The following is a 15,415-nucleotide window of genomic DNA, read 5'->3' on the forward strand; positions in this document are numbered from 1 at the left end:
AGCATACTATTGCCACTACTGGGTAGAGCTCGCTGCTCCCTGTCGTTCGTCTTGGTTATTAGCAGGATCCGTGTTCTGCCGGATCCGGGATCTTCAGTACCTGCCATATGGGCCTACTTGATGTTATTGTGTAGGTGGGCCGCTTAAAGCGACAACCGCTGAACGTTTCGATAAACTACTAGATTGACAGGATCAAGAACTGCGACACAGGAACAATCATAAATGAGTTTAACACGGGAGAGTTGTGGAAATTGTTTATGTAGACGGACCCATTGTGGAGGCGACGGCAGCCCTGAAACGATAACTTGAAATACCATGACCTGATACAGTGGCACAGTGGAGGTCTGAGATTGAAAGGAGGCCTGGAAAATATGCCTGAAGAACGTCTCAAGTAAGTGATGCTAAGGACGTCGGATGTCCGCGGTAATTCTGGTCCAAGATGGCTTTCGTCTGCCCCGTAATATCTTACCCAGGATCGGTGCACGTTCACTCCTGCCTTGATGCACGTATCGCTGCCGCTGACGTACATACCCGCACTGTATCTAGGAGCTCAACTGATGACACTGTGGAGTTCCCATTCCATTTGTTACTTTTATTAGGAAAATAGTGCATAGTGCAGCAGTGTTTTCATGCATTCACCCTTCAAGAGGTCGTTTCCACATGGAACTGGAAGGCGCGTACTCCACGACCTTGTCGTCGATCTGGTTCTCTGTCAGAAAGGCAAAGTGTAGTTCTGGGCCACACATGCGCCAAGGACACAGTTTCTTCTATTCCGCTTGTTCTGAAAGTTGGTGGTATTTTGAGAGGTGGGGGGGTATCGATGTTTTGCGTTGAGTATTGCTAATATGTTCTGCTTCATATATGTATTACTTGTTCAGTTAAACGAAGCTGCCAAATCCATGATCACCAGTCTCATGTTAGATACTTGAAACAAATCTGATGCGATATAGTAAGAGCGGTTGTGGTTAACACGTTATGGTTCTAGACATGTGCATAAAAATATCAGTTAATGTAAAATAAGGCACTGGCGCAACTCGCTGGATACCAAAATCGGGGACATGCTTGCTACGGACCACAGATATGTTGTACGTGCTTCGCTTTATTAATTTTGTTACTTATGCATTGTGAGTCTGTTTTGTTAAAGCAAAAACTTTACGGGGACCACCAATGTCGACAGTAGCGTAGGTCCCCCGTAACAGCTCTATTCAGCCACGTGACCTGTCAGGTAGCACTGTTACCAAAGCGAAACTGTGCGACCACCATAGTAGCAATAGAAGACGCGACACTCCTACCATTAAAAGGGCATCGTCAAAAATAATAACAATAATGATAGCGTTGCCAAAGCGGTTTCACCAAATCTTCACAGCTAACGATGGCATGAGCTACCATATTTAAAGGAACTGTCTCGTACCCCCTGCCCCTCTCATAAAGTGTACCATTCGATTGCCCTTTGTTGAAAATGGAATACTGCGAATTTACCCGACAAAACACGTCACGGTTAAATAACTGAATTAATTGGATAAAGATTGCAGAGCATGCCGCGATCTATGCTGACAACCGTAAGAACGGTCACATCGCCCTGCGGAAAGTCCGTGATAGGATACAGAAATCGTCTGCTTTTGCGCGCTCTAGTGCACCGGCATGAGCAGACGACTTTCAGAAGTTACTGGGGACCGCGGCAACTATCGTACATTTTCTTTCAGTTCTAGGCGAAAAACGCACATTCTAAGAAGTGGCCCACATGGTGGTTTAGAACAACTATGTTAATCTTCAAAGACAAGTTAAAAGTCGCAGGACAACCCCACCCACAATCACAAATCTGAAGTCACCGGCCACCGGCACGCGCGGTCGCATTACAGCTCCGATCAAAAATATATTACGTGCGCTTCCATTACACTCCCCGTTGCACACTGACCATGTTTCGAAATGAAGTGTCGCTGACGACGTACATGGAGAAGGAGTGCGTGTTCATTTAAAAACCGCATTAAATACTCGCGGAAAGAAAACACGTGACTTAACTTCCACGTATCCGGTTATCCGCCACATTGTCGAAGACCCCACAGTCAATGCACGGACTACATTCTCCGCTCGCGGATATATATGCCTGAGTGTCCCCATTTCGAGATCAAAGGGGATGACTCAATCCAAGAGGCTTCTGCAAGTTACAGTTATCACGACAACGGCGGCGTACCCGCAGGCCGACGTCATGCATGACGTTGCATGAGAGAGGCGCATGTTTCGTCGTCTGCTATTATGGCACGTTTCGACAAATTCCTCGAAAACGACTTGGTTATTCCGAATGAAACTTTGACGGTTGTATGCGTACAGTACTCGTGAACATAGTTTTGGCTAAGTTTCGAAATCGCCCCGGCTGTACGAGACCGTCCCTTTAAACGTGTCGACAAGCCGTGCTAAGATCATCTATGCTTTCCTTGTTCGTTTCCTATGTATTTTTGTGAGCCTTCTACTGACATCTTGGCAGGATTCCCCATGAACTCGTCGCAGGGTGTACACTAACATTCCTGCTTCTCATCTTTCCTGCTATCCTCTCGCCAGTTGTCCACGCGTGTTCGTACTATGATAGCTACACGTACTTGTCGCTGTTAAAGCAACTGTAAAGTGAAAGACAAATCTGTAGAAACCGCATCGTTTTCTGAAAGCTTTCAACTTCGACGTTTCAGATGCATAATAGTTCTGCTGTACATGATACTTTTTTTTCAGCAATCGCGTTTCAAAGATTGGTACGCAAAGCAAGCTAGTACAGTCCAGCCCCAACTTTGAGGCGAATCGCGCGTCATCTATTGGGAACGAAAGCAACTAGACGAGTGCGCTGCTCGCGAGTGCAATAAGCATGTCATTGCAAAGTTGCACGGTTTATGTACGCTGCATCACGAGAACGCGAGCCACAGATTGGCTTAAATCACTTGGACGCGATGTTTTGCGAACTGAAGCGATGCAGCGAGCAGACGACACAGAGACGCGGAGAGGGAGAAAGGGCAACATATGGCGCGGATCACCTCACAGGCAGTTTAAATAAGCAGTAAAGAGTTAACACTTTTAATCGATAATCTAAAAAAAATGCTGTTGCTGTTTAAAAAAAGTGTAATGGTTAATAGTAGCCTGTATAATATCCGTTATCTTGTACAGGGTGTGCGCTATACAAGGTAGGTCAGATTTTCGCTGGGCACGCGATAACTACTTGATGTACATACGTCCGTTGCCACACAGTGACAAAAATATTGTTGGTAGGTTTCCGGTGCACAAATTATTCACTGTGTGGCAGCGGAAGTCTGTCTGTCAGTTACATAGTTACCTCGTAACGAGCGAAAATGTAACTCTACTTCTATAGCACCTACCCTGTACTTCAATATCACGTGACGTCTGTCCGCCAATGCTGTGACGACTCCAACTTTGTTCTTTGCGAAAGTTGAGGGTGAAGAACTGAGAGGTGATGACTTGTGTGTTTGTGTGATGACGCAGCCAAGTTCTACATAATTGTACCTTGAAGAGTTGTGGTTATGTTTCACTTTAGAGTTCCTAACACGGAATGAAATAAAATAAATATTTTTGAGGTAACTTTCGTGTTGCTCTTTTTTTTAATAAAGGATCTTGCTGTACAAAACATGTATTACTTACGTATATGTCGCCGCAAGGCTTCCCATCAAAAGCATAATAGCTATGGAACTTATACTCCGTCGTGAAAAAGTCAAGCATGCAGCAGTCGAAGACGCATTGAGTGTTTTTAGATGTGACCATATTTCGCACGTGAGCTGTGTCATATATTTTCTTGAAGTACTCCTGCACGTCGTCTCGCTGTAACCAAACATATATCAGCCAATTAGGTTTTGTTTTCTACAATTCATGAACTCACAAAGACACAACATAGAATGAACACGTTCTATTTTGAAATTCAATGGATGTACGAATTTTCCGACATTTCGGACACTGAGGCAGGTAATGTGACTGCGATCTAGATTTCGAAGTGAAACGAATGTATCTTTGAGCATACATATATGACTGATTCGAACCGTTACGTCATCTTTCATTTGCACGAGTGAATGCCTTTGCCATTGGTGCACAAAACTGTACTGTTCTCTGGAAAAAAAAAAGTTAGAGAAAGGATGATTTAAGCGGCCTTTGAAAGATTGCATGGCAGTACTCAGTATGAACCCAGTTGATGCCAAACGGTTCTGTGTAAAGTCAAACAGGAACTCTCCACAACACTTGCTCAGTTAAAGTATTTATAAGGACGCGCTGTGGTTTTTAAGGACGCGTAGTTTGTGTTGCAAACTGTAGGAGGGGAGAAGCGCAATGCCTGCCCACATCGCGCTGCTGCTCCTGTCGTATACTTCTACAGTAGTCTTGTGTCGTTTCGTCGTAGTACTTTTGTCTTTAGTACTCTTTTGTGTTGTTTTGTCGTAGTCGTCCCGTAGTCTTTTGCGTGCATTGTCATCAAGTTCGGTTCAGGTTCCCGTCTAGAGCAGAGATGTACGGGATCAAACCGGTTCACCGAAGCTAAAAAAAATAATTAACTGATATTACAATTGAAGCATTCCTGAGGCCATGTTCAGTACACAAAACATTACTCTTTCTCACTGAGGGGTGATTTGATAGCACCTTGCAAGAGGGTATTTGGCTCTGATGTGTAGTACCCCAAGTACTACAATGTACTGGAAGTCGAGTGCAATAGGGGTGGACGGTATATGTCTTGTCATTGTCACGGTATTGTCTTGTCCTTTAGTTTCAAGAGTCTGTTCAAGGCCTTCCACCTACCCGTCCACCCTTGTACAACCCACTGATAGCTTTAACGCTGTACATCGTTAAAGCTATCAGTGGGTTGTAGATAGCATCGGCATGCAGGACGAGATTGAAAGTGCAAACTGTAATACCTCTCGGAATGGAACATCTTGTTCTGCTTGGAAGACAGGTCGGAAGAGAAATTTGCGGTATTGTTGTTGTTGTTGTTAGGATAGCCATGAGCGCTATATTTACGACAACAAGGTGGCGATAACTGTTGACAAATAAATAAATAGGAGCGAGAGAAGGTCGTATTAAAGACATGAAATTGAGGACAGGGTGCATGGTTCTCGCCGCCATAAATCTGCACCTGCCAGACAAGCGAATTGTAGTAAAAACGAGGATGACTTACGCGGTGTGTGAATGATTGACCAGCAAAATTGTCGTAAAGGGAGGAACTTAGATATCGGAAGAAGTTAGATATCGATTAGAAGTCTGCTTTGGACAACGGAATGCCACTGTGGTGGGAACATGAAAATCGTGCGCGCTGAAATGAGCCTGTACTTCCACCGTCCGCTCACGACGCCGCGTCGGGCGTCGCCAAGTGAGAACTGGCCCTGAGACTGTCCCATGTTTGCTGTTGCAGACAACGTATATCCGCGGTACGCTGTTGGACTTAACTACGTATTCAGCAGAGCATTTCACACGCCTCAGCGTCCAGTTGTGACATCACAACACCTGCTGCGCGTGAGAAAGTTTGTGTGTATATTTACTTTTATTTGTCTGTTTATTTATTACCACATAGTGGGGGTATCAGGGACAAGGAGCTCTCGTAGAACATCGCAAACGACACTGGCACCTACACCTGCACGCCACCTACACGCGCATTAAAGCTACGCAAAGTGCTCACCCCTATGCCGTTCCCTGTTTGGTCTAACTACGGAGAGAGGCTCGCACACGGGTGTTTATTCATTCTCAAAGCGACACTGCAAGCTACATCATCCTGATTCATTAGCGTGAGATCGAGTTTCCCAACTGCCGGCGTCTCCTTGACAGCGTGTTGACAACAGGTAGGTGACCGACGTAGCTCCCGTCATTTACAGCTTTCCGCAAAGGGAAAGCCTGGAAGTGCACTGCAATATGTCATAGTTACTACAAGCAAGCATGCGAATGATCCACCACGCTCCAGTTGCTACAGTTGCAGATGAAGGGTTCTTCCGATTTGTTATAAGGCTCTGTAGTTCGAATCGGCAGAATCAGTTGTTTGGATCGCTAAAACGGATTTTCAAGAACACCCCAATATTGGTTCGTTCACGCTCCAAGAGGACACTATGCGTTCGACGCGTTTTGCAATGATCTCACTTACTAGTATTCGTCGTCTCGCAGTAGTTACCATGCACAAACTAGCTGAGCTGTGCCAATTGTGCCCATCCTGCATAAAGGGGCACAAAAGAGACGACTTTCGGGAAGCAAAAATACGGGGAGGGGAGGGGGGGGGACAAATTTCCCACTTGCCCCTCGCAGGCGAAAAGTAGACGCCAATACTGCCTTGTACTACGTATAATGTAATGTATATCCAGAATACCGTTTCCGAATTTCGTGGTTCCGGACATACATTACGTTTCCATATGGCGTGAGTGTATTGTTGGGAATGTTATACGGAAAACATACAAGACGTCAAACTCCCCTCGGTGCATACCGTTTGTCACAAGAGGGCCATACTTACACAATCTTATTTTATTCTGAGAGAGTGTTCAATATTCTTTAGGTACTGCGCGCACCAAGTGTTGATATTTTGCAGCCCGTGACTCCTAAGACAACTCCGACCATAAGGGGCGTCACGGTGATCGGTACACGGCAGTGGCGTAGCGCGAGGGGTGCCGTAGGTGCCGTCGACCGGCACAAGATTTTTTGGGCCGCAAATTATCACCAGAGAGAGAAAAAAACTCCGAAATAAAACGGTGAAACTCTTTATCACTCGATAAAATCTAAATTTATTAACCTAGAGCGCTCTTGGAACGACCTTCTGGGCGCGTCAAAGACGGAGGTGATTGAAGCGAGGATTGATATAGCACACAGGTGTAAAATTGCATCCCGCGTGCTTCGGCAGTAGACTGTGTGCTGAAGAAAGCAGCGCATATTGTCAAACTGAAGCAACCGAAGAGCATGGCGCTTTCTACTGGATTGGGGGAGGTGTGACGAATTCTGTGGCATTCCTGCGACGTGTCTTGTTTGGGGGGGGGGGGGGGCGAAACTGGTTTCGCCTCGGGTGCTAGGAACGCACGCTGCGCCGCTGGTCCAAGAATTAATTTCGGTTTCCGTCAATATGATTTGGCATTCTTTGGCACATGGTCACGCGATTTAGGATCTCTCAGGAATTACAATATGTCTAAGAAATTTGTACCACGCTGTCCAGCTGTGGACCTCCTCGGCTTGTTTGGAAACCGCCATCTCATTTTCAGTATCCGCGGAGGCCTGCCAACCGCAATGGCCGATCCATGATCTTGCGAATAATTATCCGCAGCTTCCTGAGTTGTCCGAATCAGCTCCTCGTGTTTTGTAACGGCTCGATCGAAAACAAAATGACTTGAGGCTCAGCAAAAGCGAGATGTCAAAGAAAACGCTACCTTATGCATGTTATGCGGTGAGTGTGGTTTTAATTAGATAGCTTCCATTAGGGTACCCTAGTGCTCTTGGGCCCCAATCAGGTTGACTGTCGTCGTTGACATAACCTAATCCCTGTTTTGGGATTATTCTTTAGCAATAGCGCAGGTACCCCAAAGGGCCGTTTATACTACCGCACGAAGTATTGAAGAAAAGATAATATTTTTCTAGGTGTTTCAGTTTACGACACGCACAGCTTTAAAGGCAGACTTCGCAAGAATAAAAAGGTGAACCTCATACCGGGTACAAACCACATACTCGATACGGATTCGTGTCCATTTTCAGTAGAATCCCGTCGAGCTCTGATGTAAGAGGGACAAGTGTCTCGCCTATTCCTATTACATTGCGGGAGCACGTGAGCTTTCCGGAGGCCGTGTCATTTGTGGAGGAAGCTGCCCTGACGTGAGAGCCGGTTAAGTTACGTATTCGCGGGGAAAAAAGATGCTGTGCGGCTGTTAACTCCTTCGCAGGTTCGCATCGCTGCAAATAATCGCCCTTTCGTATCCTCCGTTAAAACCCGTCAACGCTTTGCACTTCTTCACTATGTATATTAATTTGCAACGTCAATAATAGGAAGATGTGAACACGCGTGGGCATAGACACAAAATATTCACTGGACGACTACGACAGTCGGTAATGGATAGCCTGAGAACAGCTCTCCTTGCTGAGTTATACACGACTGTTTTTATTCCCACACAAGGTAATTTCTTCATGTAGCACTCCAATCCTAGTTTGTGAAGTAACTTCCGCGATTTTGCGGCCGCCACGGTTCCCGTCGCAAGTTTTGACCCAATCTCGCCGAACTGTAGCCAGATGCGTTACGGCTTCCCAAACGTGCCCTCCTTCTTCGCCCTCCTCCTCATCGCGCCCTCTCTACTCACGCCGTACGCCTCCCCGCTTCTTTCATCCTTCGCTTCGGCCCCGATTCGCCCTGCCGGATACAACGCCGACGCCGCTCAACGCGAGTATGGACGCCTAAGGCTGCGTACCCACATGCAGCAAAAATGCGCGTTAACGGGTTTGCGGAGCGGGAAATTCTTGCCGCCTCCGCGTTCCGCCTTTTTTGTTTACCGCGCAATGCACGATTGTTGCGCATCTTCGTCCAATCACATGATCAATGCAGATTGCGTCACCACTCTTATTTTCTTCCGCCTACCCACGCAGTCTGCTGAGCGTTGACAGCGTCGTTACCGTCGATATATTGAGAGCACCGGAAACCGCAGGCAATAGGGGCTGTTGGGCGGAAAGCACTCTTTCTTGACGCTCAACGGCAGCCCGCATGCGGTTTCCGCGCTTCTGTATCGCATATGGATAGGGGGCCGTAACATGTGCGCTCTACATTAAAATTCGGTTGGATCGTGTTGTGGTTAACTCACATTGCAGGAGCCAGCGCGTTGCATCAAGCCCGGTTTTCCTAGGACTGCCACGCAGAAGTCGTCCTCATCAACCATTGTGTATGGAAGATCGAGGTAGTGGAAGCTCAGTGTTTTTTGGTACCGTCGTCCGAAGCATTCCCCAGCAATATCAGGATGGTCTCGTTGCAGCTTTCTTCAGTTGAAGGAGAAACCAACAGATATATTTCATATCCTTCGTAACATAAGACTCTACATACCGCGTCATAGCGATGACGTCCACCGCCGGTCACTAGCTACCACACGCACTGCTACAACCCACCCTGGATGCAGACGCATCGACGCCCCACGGGCTATTGCTTTCCCCCGCGCAGATAATAGAGAAAGTCTTCTTATTCTTATTTTAAATTATTCTACATGACATATCCCAGGCAAAATACTCGTAGTAGTCCCAGGCAAAACACTAGTAAGAGAATAACGATAATAAGGGGGCAATAAGGGGATAAGTCGAATTATGCCATTTTTAGTATTTTTGTTGCGATGACATCTACGTACCAGTATGTACCTGTGGATGTAAAATTTGGGACCATATTGCAATCTATTGGAGGGAACGGGAAATGCATGTTTGTCAATGTGATGAACAGCCAGCTCATGCCCCGTTTCTTAGAGGACTGCACGGGCCTAATTTTCAGGCCCGTGCCTGGACCAGGCCCGGCTACTACGGCCCGTACCCGGCCCGGGTCCGACGTCTTCTATATATTTCCAGCCCGGGCCCGGCCCGAGCCCGACTCCACCTGCCCGGGCCCAGCCCGTACCCGACTGCAGTCTTGGGTAAGTTACTTCTAAAAAGTAACTGAGTTACAGTTACAGTTTATCTGCCAAAAATAGTAACTAAGTTACAGTTATAGTTACTTTCTTGGTCGAGTAACTAGTTACAGTTACTGAGAGAAAGTAACTTAGTTACATTACAGTTACTTTCTATAAAAATGTCCATGAGAGGGCGATACAATTGTTAAAAACATAAATTTATTTATATTTACTGAAGTGTAATAAAAGTTGTTTTGCACTTAACCAGAAGCAGTATAAGTTAATACGCGGTTATCCCACACGAAAAAATACGACATGTGCATGTGACTTGGCCCATCGCGGTGAAAAAGGAGAGCACGGTGACACGCACGCATTTCGTAGCTTGTAGAGAGAGAGACATACACTAGAACAAGGAACACGCCTCATGGTGCTTTTTCAGGTTTGAAGTTGACGTCCTGTTTGCCGAGTACGTCTTATTCCATAGCTTGCACTTTATTATTCTCATCCTTCCATGATGAAAACTGGAAGGTTGCTTCATAGAGCGGCCACGGAAGCTTACGGTAGCAGCAACCGGAGCAGGATTAGCCATTGCACTGGTCGGAGCGCAAGTTAGCTGACCGGAAAGTTTCTCTTTGTGCATAATCATTCCCTTGTCCATATCCACAGAAGGCAGGATCCCGTACTAGGGCAGTGACACTATTGCTCACATATGACTCACTCCGACCGTTGAGGGTCGCTAACTTCAACTAATTTCTGTTCGCAAAGCTGGAATTCCCTGCTTCGTCAGGATCTCAAAGCAGGGGGCACATACCGATTACGGATAAAAGGAAGGAAGACACTGTTAGGGGGAAGTAGGGGAAGGTAGACTAACGAAATAAAAAGGAACGACATTTATTCAAGTAACTAGTTACATCTTGCAGTTACTTTCACAAAATAGTAACTAGTTACAGTTAAAAGCTACTTCTATGGAAATGTAACTAGTTACCACCAAAAGTAACTAGTTACAGTTACAAGTTAAAAGTAACTTAGTTACTACCCAAGACTGCCCGACTGTTTCCATGCTCAGGCCCGGTCCAAGCCCGCCTCTGCTCTATTTGTTCTCGAGGTTCGGAGGCGTATTTAGATTTACAAAAGAGCACAACGCAGCAAGGAAAAGGACGCAGCCAATTGGTGGAGAGTCAGGAGGTACACTCGAACGCAGCAGCGGCTGTGTTTCTCTGCCGGCAAGCCGCTCTGTGCTTGGTGGTCGCTTGCTTCGGAACGCAGGGCGCAGCGGCGCGTGGGCCTATGTACATTGCGGTTCAAGAGAGACTCATTGTCGCTCTATTGCACATGCTCCTGTGTTAGTTCCTCTTTCTTGAACTCTCACGAGAACGAAATATATGTCAGAACACCTAACCTAACCGACCCTCTTGCCGGACTCTCATGAAAACGAAATATGTCAGAACGCCTAACCTCACGGACCCTCGTGCCAGACGCCAACGAGAACGACTGACTCTCGTAACTAACTGACGCTCATGCACAGGACCCCACACCAATCGTCCCCAAATGTGTGTGAGTGAACGCGTGAAATCCAGACCCATTCACGAAATTAGCATGATCACATGTAAAAAAGTGATAGTTCTCAGATGAGAATACCTGACACCACATACCCAATGGGGAAAAAAAGCAACGTGAAAATTCAGCTGTCCAGTCTCGTGAAGTGAAATATGTTCGCGTACATGCCCGACCATGTCCGGCGTTGTCAAGCCCGTACCCGGCCCGGGCCCGGTGGCTGAAGCCCGAGCCCGGCCCAGGCCCACCGGCTGAAGCCCGAGCCCGGCCCAGGCCCGCCTAAAAACCGCCAAGCCCGGTCCGCCCGGCCCATGGGCCGGGTCGTGCTCGGACTTTCGGGTAAGCCCGGGCCCGTGCAGTGCTATACCATTTCTACACACGCATACAAATGGTGTAGCTTATATTTCGCTACGATGCGGAAATGAACTTCGACTTCCACTCGAAAAACATGCTCTTCCTACCTCGCGTGACCGTGTCAGCAGTGCTGCTGAGCGTTGTAATCGTAAAAAAAAAAAAAGAATATGTGCAATATACTAATCAGTCATATTTTGCTGGCAGTACAGACAATTATTTTCAAGATTGTGCTCGTTCAGCAGCATGATAATTACGATCTAGCCTGCTCCACTGCACAAAGATACGTCCTGGCGTCACCATGGAAATCCGACTTGTCAAAACTATTTTGTTTTCCTGCACGAAAACCCTGTGCGCGCGGTGTTATACAGAGCTTCCTGCACATAGCATTTTGCTTTTAAAGCGAGCAAAACCTTCAATGCCAGCTGAATCAAAGTAAATTAAGATGACAAAGACACAGCATATACAGTTGACGTTCACTAGGACTATATTACGAAAGCAGTTGCTGTAACAACAGTCTTCTCTGCCAGATGCTTACGGGGCGCATGACCATCCCATCTAAAAATCATCATGGAGGCATCTATCACATAGGTGGGAAGGTAAGGGGATGTAAGTAACTATTTGTAATGAAACTTCCTTGGCGTTAAACAAAAGTGTATTCAATGTAACGTAAGAATACATGAAGCAGAGTTCAATACGAAAAAAACATACGTGCAGTGCGTGTGCGCTTGCGTGTGTCTTGTTATAGTGTGTCGTTGTTTAATGAGCAACCACCCGGCGGGAGGGGTGGGGGATCTGTTGCCTCTTAATATGTACGGGAATATGCGCAAGTTTTAACTTCCCTTCATATAGCATTTTCTTGGTGTTCCGAATTGGTAGACGTTATTTTTGGATACCATAGGGCTTCGATCCTTATTGTGAAGGAGCTCATTATTTCATTCCCCACGTCACCTCCAGCATTGGGGTAAACATCCCATTCATCATCTCGCAATAAAGGTGTTGTTGTTGGCGTGTTATTTTTTCAAGTTTCTTCCATGTGCCAGTGTCCCTATCCATGACAGCTTGTCTTCTCATTTTCAAACGTATTCCTTATTTGACCAGCGTATCTAGTATGCTGTTGGTATATCTTCTTGATTCACTGTTTCTAAGCCTGCGTGTGATAAACAGAATTTCACAGCGGAATACATTTCGGCCTGGATACCGTGATCAAATGAGATGGATCTGCTTATCACTGGCAGTGGTAGCAGAGCGCAGGTTTTCCCATGACAGGCGTCGCGAAATGACTGCCACGCAAACCCTGTGCCATCCAACCGTTGCAAGACAAGCACAGACCCACCTCATTTAACCACGGAGCTAAGATCGAAACGCATGCGCAGTAGAGATGAACGCACCTGCAAACCCGCCCCGAAGAGCACGGACGCTACCCTGGCAGGAAAGAAAGATAAAGAAATGTAGCGGCCAACTTCACTATCATTGACATCGCTTGTGGCCCCGCGAGTTCTTACCTCGAGCGTAGGTGTCGAGCGCACCCGCAGTTCATTAAAACATCATTCTTCCTTCGGCCATCACTTGTATCGGACCTCGTTGATTGTAGCGCAGCTACAAATTGGTGACCCGGACGTGATTTCTCCCGGACGTAATGTCAATCCCGGACGGCGATCACATACCCGTCTCCGCAGAGGCCGCCGTCACCAACCTTCGCCTACCGCTCTATTCCTTGGCCGATCCTCAACTCTGGTTTGCTCAAGTAGAGGTTACCTTCGCCGGACGCCGAATAACTTCCCAGCTTTCAAAATTTTCGTATGTCGTCTCGCACTTGCCACCCGAGGCCGCTGCAGAAGTGCGCGACCTTATTCTTCAGCCACCCTCTGAGACTCCATACAACACCTTAAAGACCGAGCTAATCCGCCGCACGGCCGCTTCGGAACAACGACGCTTGCAGCAATTGCTCACTAGCGAGGAGATCGTAAGCCCACCCACCTCTTGCGCCGCATGCGCCAACTCCTCGGAGATACTTCCGCTGATGATGTCATATTACGTGAGCTCTTCCTACAGCGCCTACCCCACCATGCCAGGCTCATATTGGCTGCTGCCGAACTCACATCTCTCGATGAACTAGCCAAAACGGCCGACCGTATTATGGACCTGCAGGGCCTTCCCGTTCTTGCTGCGTCGAGCCAGACCTCCCAGTCAAGTTATCCCACCCGGCTGCCATACGATGCTGCCCCTTTCCCTCTACCAGATCCCACTATCGCGACCTTGACTTCCACTGTCCAGCATTTGCAAGCCGCAGTTCAGGAGCTTCGCGTCGAAGTCGCTGCTATCTCCCATCCACCCAGAGCTTATTCTCCTAGGCGTTCGTATCGCCGCCACCGCTCTCCATCCCGCCGATACCACAGCTCTCCTTCTCCTGCCAATGGGTACTGCTGGTACCATGACACCTTTGGAGTCGCTGCCCGCAACTGCAAACCGCCGTGCTCATAGCAGGGAAACGGAAGTCCCAACCATTAATGGCTCGAATGGTTGGGGATCGCGACAGCCACTTGTTCTACATCACGGATCGCGAGACTGGCAGACGGTTCCTCGTCGACACCGGCGCCGACGTTAGTATTATTCCTCCGACCCGTCACGACAAGATGCGCCATTCCCCAGAGTATACGCTGCAAGCCGTTAATCAGTCGAAAATTGGCACATATGGGCACCGATCGCTCACCTTAAACATCGGTCTTCGCCGCATTTTCCGCTGGCTCTTCCTCGTCGCCGACCTTCCCTACGCGATCATCGGCGCCGACTTCTTGAACCACTTCGACCTAGTGGTGGATATTCGTCGCAGTCGTCTGGTGGACAACACCACACTGCTTGAGGTCCGCGGTTTTCCGTCTGCTATCCGCGCCCTCAGTCCTACGCTCCGCCTGCCCGACCCCAGCCCTTTCGCAGGCATCGTCAGTGACTTTCCTGCCATCTTACGCCCTCCAGCAGCAGACGCTCCTTCCAAGCACGACACCGTCCATTACGTAGTCACCAAAGGACGACCCATAGCCGCCCGTCCCCGCCGGCTGGCGCCCGAGCGCTTGCGTATTGCGAAGCAAGAATTAGACCATATGTTGAACCTAGGTATCATCAGACCATCTTCCAGCCCATGGTCCTCACCTCTTCATATGGTTCCAAAATCTACCGGCGACTGGCGCCCTTGTGGCGATTATCGGGCCCTGAACCTCGTTACGTTGCCGGACCGCTACCAACTGCCGCACATACAGGACTTTACCGCCCGTCTGCACGGAACTTCTTATTTCTCGAAGATCGACTTCATTAAGGCATATCACCAGATTCCTGTTCATCCACCAGATATTCCAAAAACCGCTATCACGACTCCATTCGGGCTCTTCGAGTATGTGCGGATGCCCTTTGGTCTGCCAAACGCAGTCCACGTTTTTATCACATTTCAACGTTTTATCGACCAGGTCCTCAGAAGTTTAACATTTTGCTTTGCATACCTGAACGATATTATCGTTGCCAGTACTTCTGAGGAAGAACACCGAGACCACCTACACCAGTTGTTCACTCGCCTACAGGAATTCGGCATAGTCATCAATGCATCTAAGTGCGAGTTTGGCGTTTCCACCCTCAAGTTCCTCGGGCACACCATCACTCCGCAAGGCATTTCACCTCTGGGCGATAGAGTCCAGCACATCCTCGACTACCCACTGCCTACCTCCCACACCAGCCTCCGCAGATTTTTGGGTCTCATCAATTTCTATCGACGGTTCATTCCGCGCTGTGCAGACATCATCGAGCCTTTGCACCATCTGCTCGCCGACACCGGCCGCAAACAGCAAAAAACTCTGACTTGGACTGATGAAGCTCAACTAGCCTTTGCAACGGTCAAACGGAAACTTGCAGACGCAACTCTCCTGCATCATCCGCAGTCTAACGCCGAGATGGCCTTATTG

General features: G+C 47.9%; 1 protein-coding gene across 4 annotated transcripts in view; it reads right to left on the bottom strand.

Moving 5' to 3' along the window:
• Positions 1–577: 577 nt before the first annotated feature.
• LOC135371742 (uncharacterized) overlaps positions 578–15,415 on the bottom strand; it is an 83,804-nt gene continuing 68,966 nt past the window's right edge. For 3 of the 4 annotated variants that reach the window (XM_064605717.1, XM_064605710.1, XM_064605727.1), the window contains 3 exons: positions 8,778–8,949; positions 3,637–3,813; positions 605–781 (listed from right to left, as the gene is read on the bottom strand). In XM_064605717.1, coding sequence (XP_064461787.1) covers positions 713–781; positions 3,637–3,813; positions 8,778–8,949 — 418 coding nt within the window. In that variant the 3' untranslated portion in view covers positions 605–712. Of the gene's footprint in view, positions 782–3,636; positions 3,814–8,777; positions 8,950–15,415 lie in introns of all 4 variants that reach the window. The other variant, XM_064605723.1, reaches the window with a different exon arrangement.

The sequence above is a fragment of the Ornithodoros turicata genome, chromosome 1 (genome assembly GCF_037126465.1).
Source record: "Ornithodoros turicata isolate Travis chromosome 1, ASM3712646v1, whole genome shotgun sequence".
Taxonomy (NCBI): Eukaryota; Metazoa; Arthropoda; class Arachnida; order Ixodida; family Argasidae; genus Ornithodoros; species Ornithodoros turicata.